The sequence below is a fragment of the Alosa pseudoharengus genome, unplaced genomic scaffold (assembly GCF_046254945.1).
Source record: "Alosa pseudoharengus isolate Yale_2024_CS ecotype anadromous, Long Island Sound unplaced genomic scaffold, YU_APseudo_1.1 YU_APseudo_1.1_scf_66, whole genome shotgun sequence".
Taxonomy (NCBI): domain Eukaryota; kingdom Metazoa; phylum Chordata; class Actinopteri; order Clupeiformes; family Clupeidae; genus Alosa; species Alosa pseudoharengus.
The window spans coordinates 1-24,535 of NW_027468855.1; the positions used below are offsets into that span (position 1 = coordinate 1).

Genomic DNA, 24,535 nt, shown 5'->3' on the forward strand with positions numbered 1-24,535 from the left:
GAGAGAGGTAGAGTAGAGAGGTAGAGTATAGAGGTAGAGTACAGTAGAGAGGTAGAGTACAGAGGTAGAGTAGAGTAGAGTAGAGAGGTAGAGTAGAGTGATAGAGTAGAGTAGAGAGGTAGAGTAGAGAGGTAGAGTGAGTGAGTGAGTGAGTAAGAGAGGTAGAGTAGAGAGGTAGAGTAGAGAGATTGAGTGAGTGAGTGAGTGAGTGAGTGAGTGAGAGAGAGAGGGGTAGAGTAGAGAGGTAGAGTAGAGCGGTGGAGTAGAGAGGTAGAGTAGAGAGGTAGAGTGAGTGAGTGAGTTAGTGAATGAGTGAGAGAGAGAGGGGTAGAGTAGAGAGGTAGAGTAGAGTAGAGAGGTAGAGTAGAGAGGTAGAGTAGAGAGGTAGAGTGAGTGAGTGAGTGAGTGAGTAGAGTGGTAGAGTAGAGAGGTAGAGTAGAGTAGAGTGAGTGAGTGAGTGAGAGATAGGTAGAGTAGAGAGGTAGAGTAGAGTAGAAAGGTAGAGTAGAGAGGTAGGGTAGAGTAGAGTAGAGTAGAGAGGTAGAGTAGAGTAGAGAGGTAGAGTACATAGGTAGGGTAGAGTAGAGTAGAGTAGAGAGGTAGAGTAGAGTAGAGTGGTAGAGTAGAGTAGAGTGGAGAGGTAGAGTAGGGTGGTAGAGTAGAGTAGAGTAGAGAGGTAGAGTAGAGAGGTAGAGTGAGTGAGTGAGTGAGTAAATGAGTGAGAGAGAGAGGGGTAGAGTAGAGAGGTAGAGTAGAGTAGAGAGGTAGATTAGAGAGGTAGAGTAGAGAGGTAGAGTAGAGTAGAGTGAGTGAGTGAGTGAGTGAGTGATTGAGAGAGGTAGAGTAGAGAGGTAGAGTAGGGTGGTAGAGTAGAGTAGAGTAGAGAGGTAGAGTAGAGAGTTCTAAGTTCTAAACTTAGAGAAACAGCAGCAAAGAAAATGAGCTCGTAAAAAGTTGCGATAAATGCCTTTTTTGAGATGAGATAAACATTCAAACTTGATGAATACATAAAGAAGAGTGATTCCTCTTCAACAAAATACCAGAATCAATTTGAAACGAAGAAAAAAAAGAAGAAAGAAACTAAGAAAAGGGGAGAATTGGCTGAATATTCAGAGGAACTGCACAAACTGCCAAGAATCCAGGGGTTAGCCCTAACTTCTACACAGGATCAAAGAAGAAAACCAAACTGAAGCTCTGAGTGAGTAAAAATAAGAAAAGAAGACAGACACTGCCAACTATAAGGACTATACCACATATAAGACTTAAACTTGGTTTGAGTTGAATTTGAACCATTTCAAGAACTGATAGCTAGCTATGCTAAACTAAGCTAAAACAAGCTAAGCTAAGATAAATCAGTTAAATCAGTTAAAGGACCCCCCATTATTACATCAGCTCCTCATTTACATATTCATTAGCAACAGCCAATCAGCAACCATGTCAAAGGAGCAGCCTCCCCAACATTCCGGAAAGAATCCTAACTGCAAAAAGAATGTTTTAAAAGATACAAAACCAATTCCCATTATGTATCCTCCAAAAGCAACAAATGAACAACTGAAAAAAACATTTAAAGAGGAACACCTAAGGGAAAGACCAGAGACTCTCTTTGCTGACCACTTTAAGAAGGGTGGAATCAGTAATCTCATATTTTTTTCCAATGATCCAGAAGCATGGCACACTGCAATTAGGCTCCATTACCCCTCTGTCATTCGTAAGGGCATTAGTAATGGATGGAAATTGCAGATTCCAGAGAATGAACATTTTGACAGTACAACAACAATAAATGTATACAAGACCGGAACAATAACAATTCAAGGAAATCTGAAGCAAATTGAAAAAGACTTCAATGAAATTAAAGTTCAAGCTCAGCTACATAAGAAAACGGACACATTGGGTGCAAACCAAAGGGAACAACTACAAAGCAACCTTTCTGAGGAGCTCTCTACCGAGGACACGGAACATTTTAACTTTACAGAGATCTCTTCTCTCCACAATTCTCTTGCCAGTATGAGGGAGCAGTTTTCAAGGTTGGAGGTAGAGCTTGTGCAATTGAGAGAGACCATGAATTGCCTGGCATCAACCCCAACTAAATACATTAAAACTGACAAAGAGGATGATTATGGAAAAGATATGGTGGCGCTGAAAAAGGAAATCAAAGAACTGAGAAGGGAAAGGGAGGAATTCATCAAACAGCTCTCCCTGATGTCAGAGGAGATCAGACAGTTGAGAGTAGACAGCGAGTCTCATTCAAGTCAACTGTCATGCCTGACGGAGAAGCTGACGCTGGACACCAGAGGACACCAAAGATAATTACCTAAAGGCTATCAGCTACCAACACACTCAAACCTTACTCAATGTGGCTTTAAACAAAATTTACCCCCAGAATTGTGAAGGTATTAATTCACTAGTATATGATATTACACATATATTTCATCAATCAGCAATAATGAGCAATATGGAAAGACATAAATCTCCAAATAACAAAATACAACACAATACAGAAAAGTGGTTTGACAGGGAATGTAGAAATTCACGTAAAAAACTACGAACTATTTCCAATCAAAAAAACAGGGACCCTAATAATCAAGAGATACGCCTTAAATACAATGAACTCCTCAAACAATACAAACAAATCCTGAAAATAAAGAAGGATCAACACACAAATAACATTCTTAAAAATATGGAAGAATCAATAAAAACTAACAGCTTCTGGCAAAATTGGAACACCCTTTATAAAACTAATGACAATTTGGCTCTACAGGATGGAAAAATATGGAAATCACACTTTGAAGACCTATATAAAAATGTTAATGTAAACCCGACTAGATTAGAAATAATTAAGAAACTGCAAATATTTGAAGAAACATTCAAAGATTATCAAAACCCCCTTGATTTTTATATAACTGAACAGGAACTAATAGAAACAATGCATAAACTTCATGTGGCATTGATGGCATCTCAAATGAAATGATTAGACATATTGATGAAACATTTAGAATGGTTATACTTAAATTATTTAATGCAATTCTGACTATAGGTAACTTCCCTGAAACCTGGAACCAAGGTCTAATTACCCCAATACATAAAAATGGAAATAAATTTGATCCCAACAATTATAGAGGCATATGTGTTAATAGTAATCTTGGGAAATTATTCTGCTCAATCCTAAACAAAAGAATCCAAAACTTTATAAAACATCACAACACCTTAGAAAATAGCCAAATTGGATTTATACCAAAGCAAAGAACATCAGATCACCTGTTCACTCTTCAAACAATTGTCCAGCAGCACGCACACCAAAACAAATCAAAAATGTATTCATGTTTTATAGATTTTGAAAAGGCATTTGATTCGGTATGGCATGAAGGCCTTTTTCTACAGCTACTTAAAAATGGAATCGGAGGGAAAACATTCGACACTATAAAGTCCATGTATAAACATAACAAATGCGCAGTAAAAATCGGTAACTCACGAACAGACTTCTTTCATCAGCAAAGAGGGGTTAGACAGGGTTGTCCATTAAGTCCCACACTCTTTAATATTTATATAAATGAATTGGCAAAAGAACTTAATAATTCATCTGCCCCAGGGTTCAAACTTAAAGAATCAGAGGTAAAATGTCTATTATTTGCAGATGATCTGGTAATTATGTCAAAAAACTGAAGAGGGGTTGCAACAATTACTAAAACTAGTAAATACATTCTGCCAGACATGGGCATTAAAAATAAATATAGCAAAAACAAAAATCATGACATTCCAAAATAGATCCAGGGGGCAGGGAACAAAATCATCATTTAAACTTAACAATATAATAATTCAACACACAAATTCATATAATTATTTAGGTCTAAAAATCACGTCAACAGGAAATTTCAATCTAGCTATAAAAGAATTAAAAGATAAAGCAATGAAAGTTTTCTACACAATCAAAAGAACAATAAAATATGAAATACCAATTCCAATCTGGCTAAAAATAATAAATAATATAATCGAACCAATCGCGCTATATGGGAGTGAGATATGGGGACCATTAAGAAATCAAGATTTTCAGAATTGGGAAAAAGAAATCATAGAATCACTTCATACACAAATTTGTAAAAGCATACTAAAATTACACAGATCAAAACCAAATAATGGAGCAAGAGCCGAATTAGGTCAATTCCCATTAATAATAAAAAATTCAAAAAAGAGCAGTTAAATTTTATAACCATCTGAAGTCTAGTGACCCAAAATCCTATAAGTACCAAGCCCTTTGGTGTCAAGAGCAAAATATTGCAAAGAGTGCCCTCAGCCAATTAGTCTTGAATTTAAATTCTAACACCAATGCAATACACCCAAAGAAAATCATGACACAACAAAAAGAAAAGTACATACATTATTGGGAAAATTCAATTAAAACTCAAAGTAAAATGGAAGTGTATCAATCACTAGAAAGAGATTATAAAATGGCTGAATATTTATGCATCATAAAAGACCCCCAGATCCGAAAATCAGTCACTAGGTACAGACTCAGTGACCACACATTGGCCATAGAGAGAGGCCGCCACAAACAAACATGGCAACCAAAGGAGGAGAGGGTATGCACATGCTGCACACAAGAAATCGAAAATGAGAAACATTTCCTTTTACATTGTAAAAAATTTGAAAACATCAGATCAATATATTTCACAAAATTTGAAAAAATAATCCCACATTTTTGAAATCTACAGAATGACACTCAAATCAAATACTTATTAGGAGAGTAACATTGTAACACTTACTGTCATGCCAATAAAGCTCATTGATTTGAATAGAGTAGAGTAGAGAGGTAGAGTAGAGTAGAGTGAGTGAGTGAGTGAGTGATAGATAGCTAGATAGATAGATAGATAGATAGATAGATAGATAGATAGATAGAATGCATCAGAAATCAGTGCAACAATATTTGTATGCACTGGTTATTCATCTCACCTATGGCTCCTATCAGTGTGCAGCTTTGAGGAAAGTCCCTGTATTCACGAGTGCCCCAGAGGCTGTTGGATCCTCTTTTGCGTGTTGACCATAACAATTACCGTTTTCTTTTCAAATATCATAATTATCACGGTTGATTACTGCAGTGTGGAAACCGTGTGTTTAATCCAACAAGCTTCATCCGAGCCTGCTTTTGACATACAGTAGACCTGGTACAATGAAACAAAATTGGTAAAAATTGATGGTTTTAACTACGATTCGGATTAGGCTACACCTGATTTTAAAAGGCAGAACATTTTCACCGCAAAATGTGCACTGTACCCTGCGTCTTTTTATGTTTGCGCCCACATTAAATCCATTCCACTCACGTTATCAGGAGAATACAGTAGCCTAAAGTTTTATTTCGAACGCTTACTTTGATCTCACTCATTGGATACAAATAACAGAAATAGCAAACTCCAAGTGATGGTAGGGTAAGTTCAGCTATAAGCACATAGTCAATTAAACACGACCAAGAAAAAAGTGAAAGGGACACTTTTTGAAACTATTTCAGCTTGTGTAGGCCTATCAGTGCTTTCTGAACATATTGAACACACCGTGGTAATACCGAAAACCGTGATAATTTTGGTCACTATAACCGTGAGGTTAAATGTTCATACCGTTACATCCCTAGTTGTGTGCTTGTAATCTGAGATTATTAAAGTAATGTGCACAAATTGGTTACCACTCGAATGTGGAACCACCCAGAAGCTTTGCTTCAATCTTCGGTGATCTGCACATGTAAGGCCAAATTTATTAAAATGTAATTTTTAATAAGGCAACAACCATTGTTTCAAAGTGCCTGACAGCCCGTCTACAGCAAGAGTAACCTGCATTGCTTAGACAAGCATGTTTCCCGCTCTGGAGTCACAACCTTAGACATGGGAGGTGGGCCCGCTAGCAAGGAGGCTGAAACCCATGGGTGCTAGTGTCTGGTGTCTGGTCTGATGGGTGCTAGTGTCTGGTCTGATTTCTTAAGGTGTGGGGAATCAGGTTTACTCACTGTGCTCGCTGGCTACCCTTACACTATAGGGTCATCTCACATGGGTGCGTCCTATTAGTGGGTAAATAGGATGCACCTCCATATACTAAATATACTGGGTAATGCATCATGAGCAGGGCACAAAAGTAAAATAGTTCAGATGATTGCTGCAAGCAGGTCAGACAGACAGACAGCAGCTGCATCTTGCAGTGGGGTCTACAGTAGGAGGAGAAGAGGAGAGCAGAGCAGAGCAAGTGAGAGAAGTGAGTGAACAGAGCTAGGTATAGTAGGTTACCTTACATGCCTTTGCTGGATGTAAGTGTTGATGTTTGAGGTTATGATGAGGAGCAATGCTATCACAGTCATCAGCGTTGGCTGACAATGATTCTGTTATATGGGAGAGAGCAGACACAGGTTAGTCAACAGAGCACATTTTAGTCATACACAAGCTGATTTTCTCAATGTATGAAATGAAAGAGATACTGTAGCTTGTCCATGCAGAGGTGACTGTGACAGGGGTGACACTGACAGGGGTCACTGTGTTCTAAAAGTATACACCCATGAAAAAGTGAGCTTTGGATATGTCCAGGAAAAAAGGTTCACTAACATGTATTCCAACATAGCTAGGAGCATCAGATGAGTACAGAACTTCCTCATAATAAACATCAGCACTCTGTATAAAATAGACAATGATTTTTATGTTTATTCTTCTGTCTTCTGCATCACATCCTCTTTGTCCTCTACACCACCATCTTTCCTTTGTCCTCCATCCCGTGGTGAGTGCACTCTTTGTTTTGTTCAGCACATTTGTTGTTCCTCCACGACCACTTCCTCTGTTAATCTCCCAGCCTCTCATCTTTTCCTGCTGCCCACGACTACTCATCACAGAGGGCTGGTGGGCTGCTACAGCTGGAGGCTGCTAAGCCTCTCTAGTGACCTTATTACAGAGGGAGCGGGAACAGGTAGCAAAGCAGACATGCAGACCTTTACTGTATACTGTAATGACCTCCTGGGGGACCAGGCATTTCCCAGAGCTTCAGATCCCTGAGGAAAACCATGGATGAGACAGGGCACGAGGACCAAGTTATTCTTCAACAGACATGAGGTCTGGTACAACTATGTTCAAAAAGCAACTTAATGTAAGTCTGAATACTATGACAAAGCAGGAGCCACTGCCATGAAATATTAGGAAACGTTTTACTACTATTGTTATTATTATTATCAATTTATATCACTGCTTGGTTGAATTTCCTATTGTGAGGCACTCTTTAGAACATCAATTAACTGTCAGATATTTGCAAAACTCAGTGAGAACAAATATATGGACAACTGAAGTGAATTAAAAAATGAAACAGAATATTTGGCCATTTAGTCTAAAGGATATGAGCCAGCTGGTAGTTTGCACTCCAATCCAGCTGTCATCAACTTCAGTGTAACACTTAAATATATATTTCTATAGATTTTTAATGAACAAACAAGAGGAAATGACGTGGTTGTGATGTCGAGTATCAACACAATGCAAGTGTGGCAACAGTCAAGCAGAATAATGGACTCCACAGCATTTGGGTATCAAAAGTTAATGCACGTTCAAGGTGGTAATGTTATACCTCGAGGTACATTAACTTCTGGCATCCAAACGCCATGTTGGCTTTATACCACAAAATACAAAAAACACAAATAACTGAAGGTAACTACTCAAGATAACTTTATTTTACCTGAAGTGTGCCATACATTGTATTTCACATTTTACTTAATTCAAGATCAAGTGGATTCACTATCCATTTCTAATTTTCACAGTCTAAGTCTTGCACAGACCTTTTGATTCAGCTGACCAACCAGCCCCAGCTGGTCCCATGTGGCTTAGGTCCTCAGTGGTTTCGGACTATAAGGTGACTGAGACAAATGTTACTCCAAATTAATGAGTTAAGGTTAATTGGCTCTACCATACCTTACTGTAATGCCTGGCACTAACGAGTTCTTCACCCATTGTCTCCAGTGTCAACTCAACTTCCTCTGTAAAACAATCCAAGAGTAAGTATCTCTCATGATAGCTACGCTGGTTATATTTAAATTAGATGACTGACCTCTCCCTAAATGACCCAAAAGGGCCTTCTGACAGCATTAGTGGGTACTTAAGTTTGTGCGTATCGGAGTGCATATGTGACGGTGGGCATCATTCCAGCAACAGCCTGCGGAGTTCCTCTGGGCAGGTGACAGGCAGGGCGCAGGTAAAGTTCTGGCAGACAAAGGCTGTAGCTTTGCCCTCAAGTGGACGCAGTGAAGAGAGGACGGGCAGTCGCTGGTACAGAAACCCATCGGTGTCGCTATCTGTCACTAACAGGACCTGTGTTGACAGAAAAGGGACAAAGAAAGGAATAGTTAGAAGAGGACAGTGAGGAAAGTGGATTTGAAGACAGGACGGGATATGCCAAGAATCAGAGAGACCCAGAGAAAGAGAATCACTGCAACAGGGCTAGTTGAACACAATTAAACACTAGAGTGTGTCTTGGGGAATAAGTGGTGCAGAACTTCAATGGTGACACAAGCCAGTACACACTACACTACCACACAGTGGACCTGCAAAGCCATCAATGTCCATTGAAGTTAAAAGCTGATGTTCCTCTGCAAAATAAATGACATTGAGCATTTTATTACATTATCCCCTTTCAGGGGGAAATTAACCATCAACCTGATGCAATAAATCCCACGCAGTCTATGTCACACTATGAGAAATCCTGGTGATCCACACACTAGCAAGTTGATTATGGAGAGTACCAAAGGAATCATCAAGAGGCTTTTTACAGGTGTTTTGTCATTCATGTTTCATTACTGATGGGAACCCTCACATTTTAAATGCAATGCTAAAAGTGACAGGTCAGGATAACTGTTCATGTGTCAGAATAGCTCATTGATTGTGACAGGACAAGACTGTGGACTTCTGCATCACTGCGTGACTTGTGTCACCTGAGGCTACATTCTCCCAGATGTGAGGACATCACTGTGTTCTACTTCGAGAGCGCCAGCATACAGACAACCATGGCCAGCAGGCTAGCTGAGGTCACAATGGTGAGGTCTCTCCTCTCTAGTCTCAAAGGACCTAATAGGATAAAAAACATGCTGCTTCAATCACAGCAGTAGCTGGATTCCCCCTTTCCCCACTGTCAAGCTCACACTCGCTGTGTGTTGTCACTTCTCTATACAACAAACCATTTCACCTCAAAATTCCCATGAGTCGGTCTGTCTGGTCTCGCTCACTCTCTCGCGCGCACACAGACAGACAGACAGACAGACAGACAGACAGACAGACACACAGACACACAGACACACACCTCCACATCTGCGCCCTGCTCAGCCTATCATCACACTTTCACACATGAATGTAAGCAGACATACAGGTAAGCAGACATACAGACAACTCCCCAAAACAAACACACACACAAAATTAGATTAGTTCAGGGAATTTTTAGAGACTCACTCACTCACTGAACTCAAGAAAACTTCCAGCGGTGAGCATTAGGTTGTCAGCATACTCCGGTGGCACACAGAGTCATTATTCACTCAATTATCTGGGTTGACTTTATTTGGGTCTGAGTGAAGAATGGGACATGTCAACATCATTGTGTTCCATAGCTATATTAATGGTTACATATGTAACCAGATCCTATGAGTCAGAGGCGGTGCTTTAAGCACAAAGTAACATAATTGACACAAGAAGCCTACATGTTGAATGGTCAAGCACAATCGTCAACATAGCCAAGGCAGCAGAAGCACCATTTAAAAAGAAATAAATAAAAATAATAATCATTATATAAATCATTCTATTTATACTTGCTTAACACAAAAACTGTACAAGGAGGCTGCAGAGGCTTAGTACTATCAGATAAGAAGTCATTCCTGATACCATGATCTTCTAATCTGTCAATAAACAATAATAGCCCTTCCTCTTTATTATTATTATTATTATTATTATTATTATTATTATTATTATTATTATCTCCTTGAATAAAAAACGGTTGAAAATGATGAAATAGCAATGCTATGAGTGCGTAGGCTAACATTACATTTTCCACTGTGGGGTAGGCTAACAGGTTAGGTGCATGCTCCCTGCAGCTTATTTCAGGAGCCTTTGCAATGCTACCGTTAAAATCCACAAATCCACTTAAAACAGCAACAATCAACCACCAACAAGCTTCCTCTTTTTATGTATGGAGGTTTACTAAAGGAGATCTTCGCAGACATAACTTAATTTTCCAACAGGGACAGGCATGGGTGGGGCAGCGTAGGAGTCGCTCTGCACACACACAAGGAAAATCTTTTGTAAATGAACGTCACACCATTTCCGTGAGACATACAAAAACATAGATGACAAACTCTCATGTGAAGTCAACCTCTGCCTTGTTCCTCTAGATATTTAGAACAAAATCTTCAGAACATTCTAACTGGTGTCTTTTGGGGATATAGTTGGCCCTCTTGGACCAAATGCATATTATACTGTAGTCTGGGGGGGGGGGGGGGGGGGAGAGGTGTATACATGATACTAAAATTGGTTGTTAAAACATACCACATAAACATAACAAATTGCACATAACAAAACTACCATGCTCCTGTAGTCACTGACTCATACCTACAAACACAATAGTGATTTGCTAAATGAAGATATTTCTAGATTTTAGGGATCACAGGCTGTAAAACAAACTAATAAATATGCATGCGACCAAACCAAAACCAAATTCTTACACAGCTCATTGCCTACAGTTAAACTAAGTGCCTATTACATAGAAACAGATGATACTGTAATTAGATGTAAATCAGAAAACATTTGGTTGTCTCTGTGTTTAATGTATCATGGAGAGTAGATACGGTCTCTCACCCCTCTTACTTTTATACACATTTTCACCAAATATTTTCAGAAAAAAGTGTTCAAAATACATCAAAAGGGGTGCACAATGCACTCCCTAATGTATCATGATTTCACACACAGACCACTATATCAACATGACACTGTATGAAGGAGGGAATTCTCACAATCCATTTGGCTCATGCATCATATAGAACTCTGAACTGAGGCTTTTTATTAGTGCATTCTAATTTAGGATTTTTCTACATGTTGGTACACAAAGACATACAGAAATATTTCAGACTTTACCATCTCATATGCTGCTGTTCTGTCTAATAAGGAAGAGAATCAGCTACAGCAGAAAATAAAGCTAAAAACGAATGCACTGTTACAAAGATGGAAACTCCTCATGAAATAAAATTGGGATGTTATTATTTCTATGCATATCATGAGTCTCTAAAGGGAATTTCCTTTATAGAATGTAATATGGTGAAAATGACCACCATAGTCCAGTGGTCAACACCTCTCTAATGCTGCTACCTATTTGTAAGTAGAGCTGCAAGGGCAAAATTAAAATATTATCAAATGCAAAATATATATTATTCTTATTAGTAGCAATATTAGTGGTAGAAGATGTAGGCTGTGCGTGATTTACAGTATATCTATATTTAACACATGCATATTTTAATTATCATAATAGCACATATATATTTCATAAGTTAAATGTTACATTTCTAGTGGTTGATTATCTTCAGTACTGAGACTGCATTAACCATCTTTGGGTTTTGGAAGTCGGTGTGCAACTAGGTTTCAGTACAGTACATGCCATTTTAACATGACAAAACATCTCGCAAATGTCAGGAAAGATCCAACACATCCTTGTTATCTGTGTCATGTGTTGTACATTTGAAAACATGTTCTATTTCAATCACCAAAAACATCAAATATAAAAGCCTGTGCAGACTGAATACCAATCCGCTGTAACTTTGAAAAGGTGAATTTCCACAATTTTCCATAATCTGATCACTACCAGACTCATGCAGTGCTCATTTTCCATTGTACTGAAACATGCTGCACTGAAACAAATACAAGTGAGAAAACTGCTTTTACTGTCCAGGTATAATAACATAATCATTATTCAGCAAATTCAGAGTGAAGATTTGTGATCTCCCACCATATTAAATACTCTTTCCAATCAAGACTGCAATACTGGCTGGCTCTTTCAATCATAGTAAAGGAAATTTCATTTTCATTTCAGCTGTCTGAGAAGCAAACATATTTCCTGCCTTCTTTCCCTACTCAATACAAATTTTTGCTATCCCTTTTCATGGATTTGCCGTTTTTTCACCAAACCATGAGACACGACAGTTCACATTTCCCTGCGACAAGGAATATATACATACCACCTCATCAGGATCTACATTGGTTTCCTAAAAGAATAAAATTCAACATTTATGTCTTTAATTTATGCTTTTAAAAGATGAATATGCATGGGCAGAGAGATGCTGGTCCTTGGGTAGATACTAACTAGACAGCTATTAAGTGTTTTTTCCCTACAAAAATCCCTATGGTCATCATGCAAAATCCCAAGACCGCATGAACTAGATTCCCATAAGGTTTCTAATTCAACAGACCTCTAGGGAAGAGCTATGTGCTGTGTGGCTTTCCCTTTCACTTGATATACTATTGTGTCTCATTCCGGCATTACAGATGGGAAGGAGAAGTGTGAGGTTTCCTGCATAACTGCACAAGAGGATGGACATCAAATAAGGCTAAATTAGCTAGTAGTTTGGTGCTTACATGAACATGTTTAGTCTAAATAAAGCTTGTATTACAATGGGTGAGAGTGTTGTTTAATCTGCATACTGATATTCTCTAGTAAAAAAGGATTGAAAACAGTTGAAAAATGGGGGAGTAGTCCCCTATGCATAATGAATGTAAAAGGCCATTTTCCCTTACACTATTACCTTTTGATACTACAACAAGGGATATAAATGTTAGATAGTTATTTAATGAGCCATTAAATGGAGTATCTGAAACTGTCACACCTCGGTCTGCCAGGAGATGCCGCCAGAAGGCTCAAGCCCCTGGAGATCACCCGGGGAGACCCTGTGACTGATCATGAGGCTCACCTGTGGCTCGTTTGGTGTGGCCTTCTTAAGTCCCTGTTGTCTGCTATTCTATGCTCAGTCAGGGTTTTCGCCCTCGTGGATGGTGGTTACTCTGCTCCTGTGGATTCTACGCCTGTGCTGCCTGCTACTGTGCTATCGATCCGGTCTGTAAGGATTACCTATTATTTGCCTTGGATTTGTGAACTACTGGCCCTCCTCCTGCATCTACTCTTGTGAATTGTACCGGGACTTCTGTTTCTTTGTTTATTCCTCTATTGGATGGATCTTCTGTGTGTTATGACTTTTTGACTGAAAGACTTCTCTGAAGTAAAGCCTGTGGGCTTCTGTTTAGTTTGTCAGACATTAAACTCTGTTGAAACCCGATCTCTGTGGTCTCTTGCAATTGTGCTCACCCAGTAGTATAACAGCATGACTGAGCCCTCCCCACAGACCCTATGATTGTGCAATTGACCTCCTGCCTGGCATCCTACCTCCACGAGGTAGGCTGTACCCACTGTCTGTGCCCGAGACCCGAGCAATGGAGGAGTACATTCAGGAGGCTCTGAGTAATGGCCTGATCCAGCCATCCACGTCTCCAGTCTCAGCTGGTTTCTTCTTTGTACCGAAGAAGGATGGTGGCTTGCGCCCCTGCATAGATTATAGAGCCTTGAACACGATTACTGTCAAGAATAAATACCCCCTCCCTTTGATGTCTACAGCATTTTACCTACTTAAAGGAGCTAAGGTGTTCTCCAAGCTGGACCTGCGAAATGCTTACCACCTAGTTCGTGTCAGAAGTGGTGATGAGTGGAAGACGGCTTTCAGCACTCCTAGTGGACACTATGAGTACAGAGTGATGCCTTTCGTGCTATCCAATTGTCCAGCTGTTTTCCAGGCCCTAGTTAATGATGTGTTGCGGGAGCTGATTAACCGTTGTGTCTTTGTCTTTTTGGACGACATTCTCGTCTTTTCTAAGGATCTCGGAGAGCATGTCCAGCAGGTCCGGCAGGTGCTCAAGCTTCTCCTGGAGAACAAACTTTATGTAAAGTTGGAGAAATGTCAATTTCACGTGTCTAACACATACTTTTTAGGATTCCAGATCTCCCCTACTGGTGTTGCCATGGATCCCAGCAAGGTGCAGGCTGTTGTCGAGTGGCCGGAGCCTACATCCCTTAAACAAGTGCAACGTTTCCTTGGGTTTGCCAATTTTTACAGACGGTTCATCCGTAATTTTAGTTCTGTTGCAGCTCCTATATCTGCTCTCACCCGAAGCCGTCCGTCCAGGATTAGATGGACAGCAGATGCCCAAGCTGCTTTCATCTCCCTGAAAGGGCGATTCACCTCTGCACCTGTTCTTCGGCACCCGGACCCTACCCTTCCTTTCATGGTGGAAGTGGATGCCTCCAACACTGGGGTAGGGGCAGTTCTCTCCCAAAGATCGTCTCTCGATGGTAAGGTCCATCCCTGTGCCTTTTATTCTCGTAAGTTGACTGCGACAGAACAACGTTATGATGCAGGGGACCGAGAATTGCTTGCCGTTAAACTTGCGTTGGAGGAGTGGAGACATTGGCTGGAGGGGGCTACCCATCAATTCCAAGTACTTACGGATCACAAGAACTTGCAATACTTGAAGGAGGCCAAGAGACTTAACTCCCGCCAGGCCCGATGGGCCTTGTTCTTTAACCGTTTTGATTTCATCCTCACCTACAGGCCTGGCAGTAAGAACACGAAGGCAGATGCTCTTTCCCGCCAACACGATGCTTCTGAGCAAGACCCCTTTCCTGAGAGTATCATCCCTCCGTGCCGTGTGGTTGGGCAGGTGCGACTGGCCTTGGAAGACTCCATCCTTCAGGCTCAACAGATGGAACCGGACCCAGGAGGTGGTCCCCCTGGCTGCTTGTTTGTTCCGACGGCAGCACGTCCAGGGGTACTTAGGTGGGGCCATGATGATCATCTGGTTGGGCACCCAGGATCACAGCGGACAGTGGAGTTCATCCGGCGGCGGTTTTGGTGGCCTTGCATGAGTAAGGATGTGTCTGCCTATGTCCAAGCTTGCACTGTGTGCGCCACTCAAAAGGCATCCCACCTTGCTCCTGCAGGGCTGCTTCACCCCCTGCCCATCCCCAGTCGTCCTTGGTCCCATCTCTCCATGGATTTTGTATCCGGGTTGCCTGTGTCGGAGGGAAATGCTGTGATACTTGTGATTGTAGATCGGTTCTCTAAGTCTGCCCATTTTGTTCCTCTTCCCAAGCTACCCACAGCCAAGCAGACTGCCGATGTCGTTTTGAGAGAGGTGGTCCGTTACCATGGAGTCCCGGCCGATGTGGTGTCTGATCGGGGCCCACAATTTGTATCGAGGTACTGGAAGGCTTTTTGGTCCCTTTTAAACACATCGGTCAGTCTCTCCTCAGGGTTCCATCCCCAGTCCAATGGGCAGACTGAGAGGATCAACCAGGAACTGGAGCAGTACCTGCGTTGCGTGGTCTCTGAGAACCCCAAGGCTTGGAGTCGAATGCTTGTCTGGGCAGAGATAGCTCACAACCAGCTGGTCAACTCCTCCACAGGTATGTGCCCTTTTGAGGTACAATTTGGGTATCCACCCCCATTTTTTCCTTCAGAGCAGCCCAAGGTTGATGTTCCCTCTGCTGAAGCCGCCGTAGCTAGATGTAGGAGGGCCTGGGAGCGGGCCCGGGCAGCCTTGGAGCGGGCCTCGGCACGCAGCCAGCGTCATGCGAACCGCAAGCGGAGGGCAACGCCGTCGTTTTGCTTGGGCCAGCGGGTGTGGTTATCCACACGGGATCTCCCTTTGCGTGTGGAGTCCAAAAAGTTCAAGCCGCGCTACATTGGGCCCTTCAAGATTGTGAGGCGTTTCAACCCGGTGGCTTACCAGCTCGCCTTGCCAAGATCTCTCAGGGTGAGCCCAGTTTTTCATGTTTCCTTATTGAAGCCTGTTTTGACCTCTCCTCCCCCCCTGCCCCCGCCTTCTCGTTTTGTGGCAGGTGGTCCGGTTTTTACTGTCAAGCGTCTCCTTGACTCTCGCCGGGTGGGCCGTGGATGGCAGTACCTCGTTGATTGGGAGGGCTATGGTCCCGAGGAGCGCTGTTGGGTGCCTGCGCGTCACATCGTGGACAAGTCCCTCATCCTCGACTTCCAGAAGGGCCATCCTGGTGTCCCGGGACCGTCGGGGGACGGTCGTAGGAGGGGGGGTACTGTCACACCTCGGTCTGCCAGGAGATGCCGCCAGAAGGCTCAAGCCCCTGGAGATCACCCGGGGAGACCCTGTGACTGATCATGAGGCTCACCTGTGGCTCGTTTGGTGTGGCCTTCTTAAGTCCCTGTTGTCTGCTATTCTATGCTCAGTCAGGGTTTTCGCCCTCGTGGATGGTGGTTACTCTGCTCCTGTGGATTCTACGCCTGTGCTGCCTGCTACTGTGCTATCGACCCGGTCTGTAAGGATTACCTATTATTTGCCTTGGATTTGTGAACTACTGGCCCTCCTCCTGCATCTACTCTTGTGAATTGTACCGGGACTTCTGTTTCTTTGTTTATTCCTCTATTGGATGGATCTTCTGTGTGTTATGACTTTTTGACTGAAAGACTTCTCTGAAGTAAAGCCTGTGGGCTTCTGTTTAGTTTGTCAGACATTAAACTCTGTTGAAACCCGATCTCTGTGGTCTCTTGCAATTGTGCTCACCCAGTAGTATAACAGAAACCTTTTGTGTTAATAGCATACCCAAGACCGTAGTGAATCCCTCAAGTGAACAAACACAGTTTGAATGCAGCTGAATAAAAAGTAGATGTATTTTGGAACTACTGTCGAGGGCTCGCATAGTGTTATCCAGTCATCAATTTGTATTGACAACAATCTCTCTCATGCTGAGGTTAATCATTTTGTATTCTTTTAGAAAAACACATCCAACCAAGCCTATACTTAAGAGGGAAAATGCACAAAAATAAGCATAAGTGTATTATATATAGTACAAAAATCCGCCTTTGGTGCTTCCCTACCTTCTAGCTGCAGTGTATATCCTTAGCAATATGTTAGATATAGCATATTGGGTCTTGAAATATTCACAGGAATCCAAAGAAATTAAATAATCATGTTATTTTATCCAATATTAGTTGTGCAGATGTATAGTCCATCTTATACACACCAATTTAATTGAACTATAAATTGCAAAGATTTATATTTTTGTGTAATTATTCCATATTTAGTGTAGTCATTCCATATCAGAACCCCTGAAGTACAATTCAAATACAATCATGAAACCTCAAAGTGTTACCTTTCATTTGAGACCAAGATTATGCTTCTACACAAAGGGGTTCATAGGCAGTAAGCATTTGATTGTCAGTATGCATTTTGGATAACCAAAAGTCCTATGGGGAGTTTCCATAAGGCATTTTGCAAAACGCATGAGCATACAGTACCTAGGCAAATCATGGTCTAAAGTACTCATATTTCATTCTATATTGATCTACTTTTGCACACAGCTTCACAAGACCTGGTGTTAGGGCTCAGTTGTGTTTCTAAGTCATATCAAGTGACCTAGAGGGCTGAAATGTGGTCAGTTCAGAGATGCTTGTTATCCGACAGAAATAAAAAAACAATATTCTAACCTCTGAAGAAACTACAATGTCTCAGCTTTCCAAAGAGGTCAAGCATTTGATTATAGGCTAGACAAGGTGGGAACAGTGGCCTCTGAAGCAGGCGCTGTGCAATTTCAGGCAAAATCCTGAAATTGGTATTGAGGATGAAGCTGTTAATTCCATATATCGGGACACCTCTCTATAACTACAACTATAACTATATTTTTATCTTGATCAGCTGAGTACAGTACACATTTCACTCCATACCACAATTTTAGTCAAATGAATAAATCTTATGGATATGTATCCACAGTATGTGAATGAATTATACAAATCCAAATGTCAAAGATGCAAACAAGTATTAGAATGCTGCTGTTGGTGGCATCCAAGGCCTTCCTGTGCATTCTTACCATCAAAACGGAAAAGATTTCAGGAAAGACTTACTTTATGAGGCAGGAACAGGGTGTGGACACAGGCAATCAGGTTGGCGGTGTCCTCTGCTTCAGGCTGGCCACAGATAACGATCTGTTGAGAGAAAAAAGGAGTGGGTGAGGGTTGGAAAAAGGGGAGAGAGCGCGAAAGGGAACGAGAGGGGCAGTAGAGGGGGTCAAGGCTGCCTGTGTTCTGTGCTAATGAGGTGAGCAGGTGTGCTTTGGAAGCATCTGGCCTCCGTCTGGACCTTCAGCTTGTTATTCCCTCCTCCTACACTTGCGCCACCTCTGCAAGTGAACACTGATGTGTCATGACAGGATTTTTTTTCTCCTGTTATTCCCCGTTATTAACTTCACACTAGGTCTGGGGTGAAAAGGGAAATAAAGTTTGGAAAAGTAGTATTCTCATCGCTGAAACTTAATTTGAACTTCTGTCAGCTGCCACCCACTCAAGTCTCCATTCCATTTCCTGACATATGAATTGAAGTTCGACTCCGCTTCTCATGCTTATTTGGAATAATTGTACATCTCATTCAAAACTACAAATTACACAGGTAACATTCACAAATAATTGGCCATATTCAGTATAGTCTTGTGACTTTCAGCTACATTAAAATAGTGAGACAAGATACAAATCAATCAACTCAATTTCTAAAGGAGAGAGCCTTGAGGCAAAAGACAAATACCTGCTTCAGGGAGTAGTGCAGAGCCATGAGGCCCCGCACCATTTCTGGCAGGGCAATAGGCACTCTCACCAGCCTATCAGAGAAGGCTGCCAACAGTTTCTGGCAGCGCTCCATCCACTCCTGCTTGCCCGTGAGGTGAGAGAGGCGGAGCAGATTCCGAGCTGACACAGAGTTGGCGCTGGGCTCTGCTCCATCCTGATCTGAAAACAGCACAGAACATTCTCAAACAGAGTAACTGATTTTACAAACTACTACAAAGATTGATTACACCAACACTTCTCACTGGTGCAGGAGTAAGCTCCCCACATTTAAGCAGTTTACGGGCTGGCTTGAAATCAACATGTTGTTTCTGAAACAGGCTTAAGTGATGGGAGACAGTGGCTTTATCTACTGTCCAGTGAGAGACGGCACGGAGTGTTGTGTACCTGCTGACCTCATATTATATGAATAGTAGGAGGTGTGGGAGATCCTTAGGCAACTAAGCAAACATACAGGGAAAAATTGCTGGTTGTTTGAGTTTTCACATGAAAGATTCTGTATTGATCCACATTTATTACAAGAGTGCAAAAGGACTTTGGCCTAGCCTGGATGCCAGCTGAACTTAGCCCCGCCAACAACATTTGAGGTCGGGAAGTTCAGTCTGGACTTGTTCCATTGTAGAGCAACTATGCCCGAACCAGAGCTGTTTGGACCAATCAAATTGGGCTTTGTACGATGATGGACAAATGAGCAACAGTGCCTCGTCTATCACATCATCTGAGCACGCTTAGGTTGATTGTGTTTGCAACAAAAACTCTGTGGCTAGAAGATCGACAGATGGCTTCTAAGACCCCACAGGAAAAATGCATATTATTTCCATGCGGTTTGGCCTTTCATTTACCGGTACACAAAAACGGAGGTTTTATCACTGAAAGATTATTTCTGAAAACTTCGGCCAAACTGGATATGTGGAAAAACTCTGGTTTCACTTTCATCAAGGGAAAACAGTGTATTTGCATTGTGGCATGTTGTTCTCTCCTTTGAAATCTCTGATTGGCAACCTGTTTGCTCGAGGGGTTTGCGACACCCTTCCCCAGCTGTTTTTAGCATTGATGTGAACGGAATTACCTGCTACGTATTTCGTTGTCTTAGACTTTGACAGAACAATAACTTTTAAAAAAGACCAGAAAACAATGTTAAAGGGATATTTCACCATTTGGGGAATTACTCATTTTTCACCTCCCCTTAAGTTAAACAACTGATTTTTACCTTTCTCCAGTTCAAAGGTAATTTTGTGAAGAAGAAGGATGATTCGGGTGCTCTTCCTACAGCTCATGTTAGGCTATTCTGTTGCTCTGACTGGTTAGGTCTATCCAATTGAGTGCAGAGGCATTTTCCCACCTGTATCGATTGAAACACGCTCTATAATCACGTCCCAATGGAGCAGCATCAGACTCAAATTCTGACTACAACGTCAGGCTAACTTTGCTCATAATGCAGCTGAAATGTAACAGAAGGCACAACATTTTAAGAGCATTCATACATTTCACATGGCACTAATTAGGGCAGCAGAATCCCAGCAGCCTTGCATCATTGTCAACCATGTCTCAACCATGTCTCATCATAACAACCCCTTTTCATGTTAGATACCTGTAAAAAGACTTTAATTTCTGGACTAGCAGGCACATATCACATCAGACTGGGGGGAACAGACTCCGAACACGAGTCAGTTAGTGTAAAACATTCCACAAAACTGATCATGTCGATTTCATTTTCATATGTTCTTGCTAGTAATGATTTTCACAAATCCCACTTTAAATGTACCAATTTATCAAAGGATGATGACCACCTGCATTACTGTATATGCAGTGACATATAACATTGTCACAAACACACAAGGCAAAAACAAACCTCAAGGAGATTTCATTCCAGGCTGGGTACACATTGTAGAAAGTCCACATATTTATACACATTCCCAGTAAGCCGTTTATCTCTTTCTTGTGGATGCCATGTTGTGAAAGCATGGCAGATGGAGGTTAAACACTACCGGCTCCAGGGACAGGGTGTAAAATCAGGGATGGCGTGGCACTGTGGAGGTGATTTGTCTTTGTGACAGGACAGAGGCTGGCCTCTGGTCTCTGCCTCTGTGTGGTAGCAGCAGTACAGCCCCTGATGTCTACACTCCCATGCCCAGCTCCACTAGAATGTCACAGTCACTTTCCCAGGATGAAAAATCCTTCGTATGTCTATCTTACTTAGTCAAACACGCTTGCAATGGTTTGCTTCTATATTCTCACCCCCCACATATCAATCCTGTGCCACTTTTATGGTGCCATCTGGCTTAGAGGTCAGTTCAATTTGTTGTGATTGCGTGAGTTTCAGCAGCACACCTGAACCAGGGAAACGCTATAATACCAACCCTGGCTTTCTAGACATGACTCGAGATGTTTATGATTGCCACGTTTCTTACAGGTACTTTTCATGACTGTAAAATACATTTAAAAAAATTCTGAAAGTTGAATCTGGTGTAAAGGTGGTAACAGTTGGATAAAGAGCCATTCACAAAAGAAATGAGAACTATAAAGTTAACTGTATATATAACAATATTAGCATTAATATTGTAATAGTTAATATGTGTGGACGTCATCATGCATATCAGCTAGAGTGATACTATTTTGTCATTATACTTATATCATAACACTTTACTTGGATAGTCCATAGGGTGACCACCGACCAGATTCTGAAAAGTGAGGACAAATGGGCCAAAATTCTAATAGGCCTTTTCGTGTGGGGGTTGGGCTGACAGTAAAAACATCAGCATGGGCTTTGTACACACCGTTAACAGCAGTAAACGGTTTGATAGTGATCAGAGGGGGAAATTACATAATGGCTTGAACACATTGCCTGCATTGCATGGTGTTTTGAAGTTTTGCATGCCTTTTAGGTACCTAGCTCACTAAATTTAATCCGACATAACAGAAGTGCTACTTTGAGATCACAAAAAATAACAAAGAAAAATGTTGATACACATAATCTGTCTGCTTGCTATTTTTCTCTGTCATTCATTTGTCTCCTGCTATAACAATGAAGAGCTTAGATGGGCTTTAATGGGAAAAAGGCTAGTCATTTGATCGCAAAAAAAAAAATCAAACACAATTGTGACATCCGGGAAGGACAGGTCTATAGGAGACCATCCAAGTAAGGTTTGACCAAAATACTGTATGTTTTGCTCTGGAGTAGTCTAGGTCATACCTTGTAACTGCTATAAACGTGAGTAAGTAAATAACCAGTCTAGACAGCAGAGCACCGTCTCCGATTTTGTTTAAACCTTGTGTATGTCATGAATGAGTCCCAAAACCAAGGCTTGTAAAATATTTCGGTAACACTTCACTTGACGGGTGAATTCATGTGATTGTTGGACTTTTATTTTAACAAGTTGTTGTCATTCTGTCTTCCACATTCATGAAAGGTTTGGTATGAATGTTGAGTCATGTCTCATGAAACAGTCATGAATGCTTTATGTGCAGTTTATGACAGCTGCTATGAATGTGTTATGAACTCACCCGTCAAGTAAAGTGTTACCAATATTTCTGTTCAAATCCATATTTTTTCAGCCCTAGATATTTATTTAGTTTTATAGCCTGAAAAGCACAATATATGGGAAGCAATATTTGGGGATTGATATTGTGAAAAGTATCATTCATAGCCAGACCAGACTTTGTAGGATGGAAGACAAACATGTTCTCAGAATGACAACCCTTAAAAATGTGTATGCCATTCTCACTGATTTCCTATAAGGCCCTAGATTTGGAAAATGTGCAAAAAGAATGACTTTTGGTATTGATCATTATTTTTCCTTTCAATACATAATATTTTATTAATGTTTTTCCAATATTTGAGTTTCTCCACATATTTTCCACTATTTTCAGTCATGTTCAAAGGACTAAAATGGTATGTGGGATAGCTAATAGGCAGATACAAATCTATGTGGAAGTAGCTCAATGTATGAGCTTTAGTTGCCAATGTTGCACTATAGATAAATAGATAAGTCAAAATTATTGTTTTACCAATAATAAATTGATATTGAATACAAAATAAATTCAGCGTATTAATCCATGAATGAAACATGGTACAACATTGGCACCTTGCACACTAAATCATTACACTGAGCTATTCCTCTAACTACTCCACATACCATTTCAGTCCTATGAAATTAACCAAAAATGCAATCACACCTAGTTTGATCCTCAGTATCATAGTGTGCATTTAATGTGGAGACCTCAAATATTGGCACAGCATTAACCAACTTGCCTGTAAAGTTCCCGGGAATTGACCTAGCGAGACCTGGCGAGACTGCCACTGATCGTGCGTTTTCATGAGTTTTCGATCGTCATCTATTTCAGTTCTATTCATCATAGAGTATCTAAAATCGCACCTAAGGTGTGTTAGAGTGTCTATTTTCGTAATAAAAAAAAAGCTAAAAACACAATATTGAGTTTTTGGCACTCAACGCATGGGAACAAAAAACACAATATTGCGTTTTTGGCACTCAAAGTGTTAAATCAATGGGCATGCAGTACAAACTTTTAATGGTCAAGTCAACAAGTTTTTCTTCCATCCTACACAGTTTGGGCAGGAATAACACTTCGTCCAAATATGGCTTCCAAGATAAGGCATTTTTGAGAGTGTGAGAACGATGAATAATCAAGGATGAAAAATGCATAAAAAAATTTGAATTTAACACAATTATTTTATAGGTCTTAGTTTTGGGACCTAAACATTATGTCGACAAGCTTTGAGCAAAATCTGAGACGGTTCTGCAACCATTCTGCCTGATTTGACACAGAATAACCCAAATACTAAGGGCAACTTGAAGAGGAGATTTACCCTGCTTGAGTCTTAGAAGCACAGTGGGGTCACTTGGGTCACTGCAAAAGTAACCGCTGCCTTGGTCATCCCAGAACAGTTGGTCCTGCTTCTGCTGGAGTTCTTCTGCCCATTTAAGCCATTCCACTGCCTGTGTGGCCTCGAAGAGGTCCAGCAGTCAAGCCACCACATATGCATAGTCATCAAGGAAGCCTGCAATTGGCGAATCTCTGGTAGGAAAAATGGTGTGAGTATAGTGTCAGTGATTTTTTTATTTGTTCATTCATTTTAATATTTACCATTTTCTTTATCTGCATAAACAAAATGTTCTTTTAGCACATTAAATGAACTGCATCAAGTTAAATAATCTAAATACTGTTTTGACCATATAAAGTCACAAGTCTGCCAGTAATAAGTGATAGCATCGCTACAAAGTTGGCTCAGAACTCTTTTCAACATATTACTAATCACTGACTCATGGGAACATGAAGAGACCTCTTCAGGGACCCCTTCATCCTAAGATTCCCCTCCCCTGGTTTGCAGAGTGCCCCTGAGGCCAGCTGAGTGTGGTGGGACTGATGGTGACAGAGCTACAGATAGGGGAGTGTTGGGGGCAGGCTAATGGAGGACAAGGTGGCAAGGTCAGAAGACCTGAAGCGATGACCTCAACAATCACTTCTCCCACTCCATCTTTTTGGAAGTTGACGGACCGTTGGAGACTTGAAAGCTGGGCAGCAGGGAGACCTGTTACGCTGGTCTCATGTCATCTGCAATAGGTGTTGCAGTCATTTAAATATCAGTATAGATGAGAAACAAGGCTTCTATCAGAGCGTTTGTTCCTTTGTTGAGATCATTCGTTGTTTATAATGTAATGTGAGTATTGGCTTGTGATATTAACATAGGGTTAATCTTGATTACCCACATGTTACTGAATTTATTATTCAAGACAAGGAAGACAAACTTCATGTATGTCACCACTTTAGCCCTGAGGCCTCAGTATAATTAGGATGGTGATTTACACACGCAGAAAAAAAAGATAATTATCTTTGCATATGGGAAAAGGCTATGGTAAG

The 24,535-nt window shown here is 41.1% G+C and overlaps 1 protein-coding gene across 1 annotated transcript; it reads right to left on the minus strand.

Moving 5' to 3' along the window:
- Positions 1–7,652: 7,652 nt before the first annotated feature.
- LOC143109037 (spermatogenesis-associated protein 20-like) lies at positions 7,653–23,620 on the minus strand. The gene is made up of 4 exons (XM_076271620.1): positions 23,484–23,620; positions 18,618–18,817; positions 17,945–18,025; positions 7,653–8,309 (listed from the first exon to the last, which is right to left on the minus strand). The coding sequence occupies exons 2-4, from the start codon at positions 18,729–18,731 to the stop codon at positions 8,139–8,141; spliced, it is 366 nt and encodes a 121-aa protein (XP_076127735.1). The 5' UTR covers positions 18,732–18,817; positions 23,484–23,620; the 3' UTR covers positions 7,653–8,138.
- Between the last annotated feature and the right edge of the window lie 915 nt (positions 23,621–24,535).

Bases quoted from the DNA above. Each gene is read 5' to 3' on its own strand.
- LOC143109037 (XM_076271620.1), bottom strand. From the start codon at position 18,731: ATGGAGCGCTGCCAGAAACTGTTGGCAGCCTTCTCTGATAGGCTGGTG. The intron at 18,026-18,617 runs GTATTTGTCTTT...TTCTCTCAACAG, and splicing joins TGCACTACTCCCTGAAGCAG to ATCGTTATCTGTGGCCAGCC. The intron at 8,310-17,944 runs GTAAGTCTTTCC...CTGTCAACACAG, and splicing joins CCCTGTTCCTGCCTCATAAA to GTCCTGTTAGTGACAGATAG.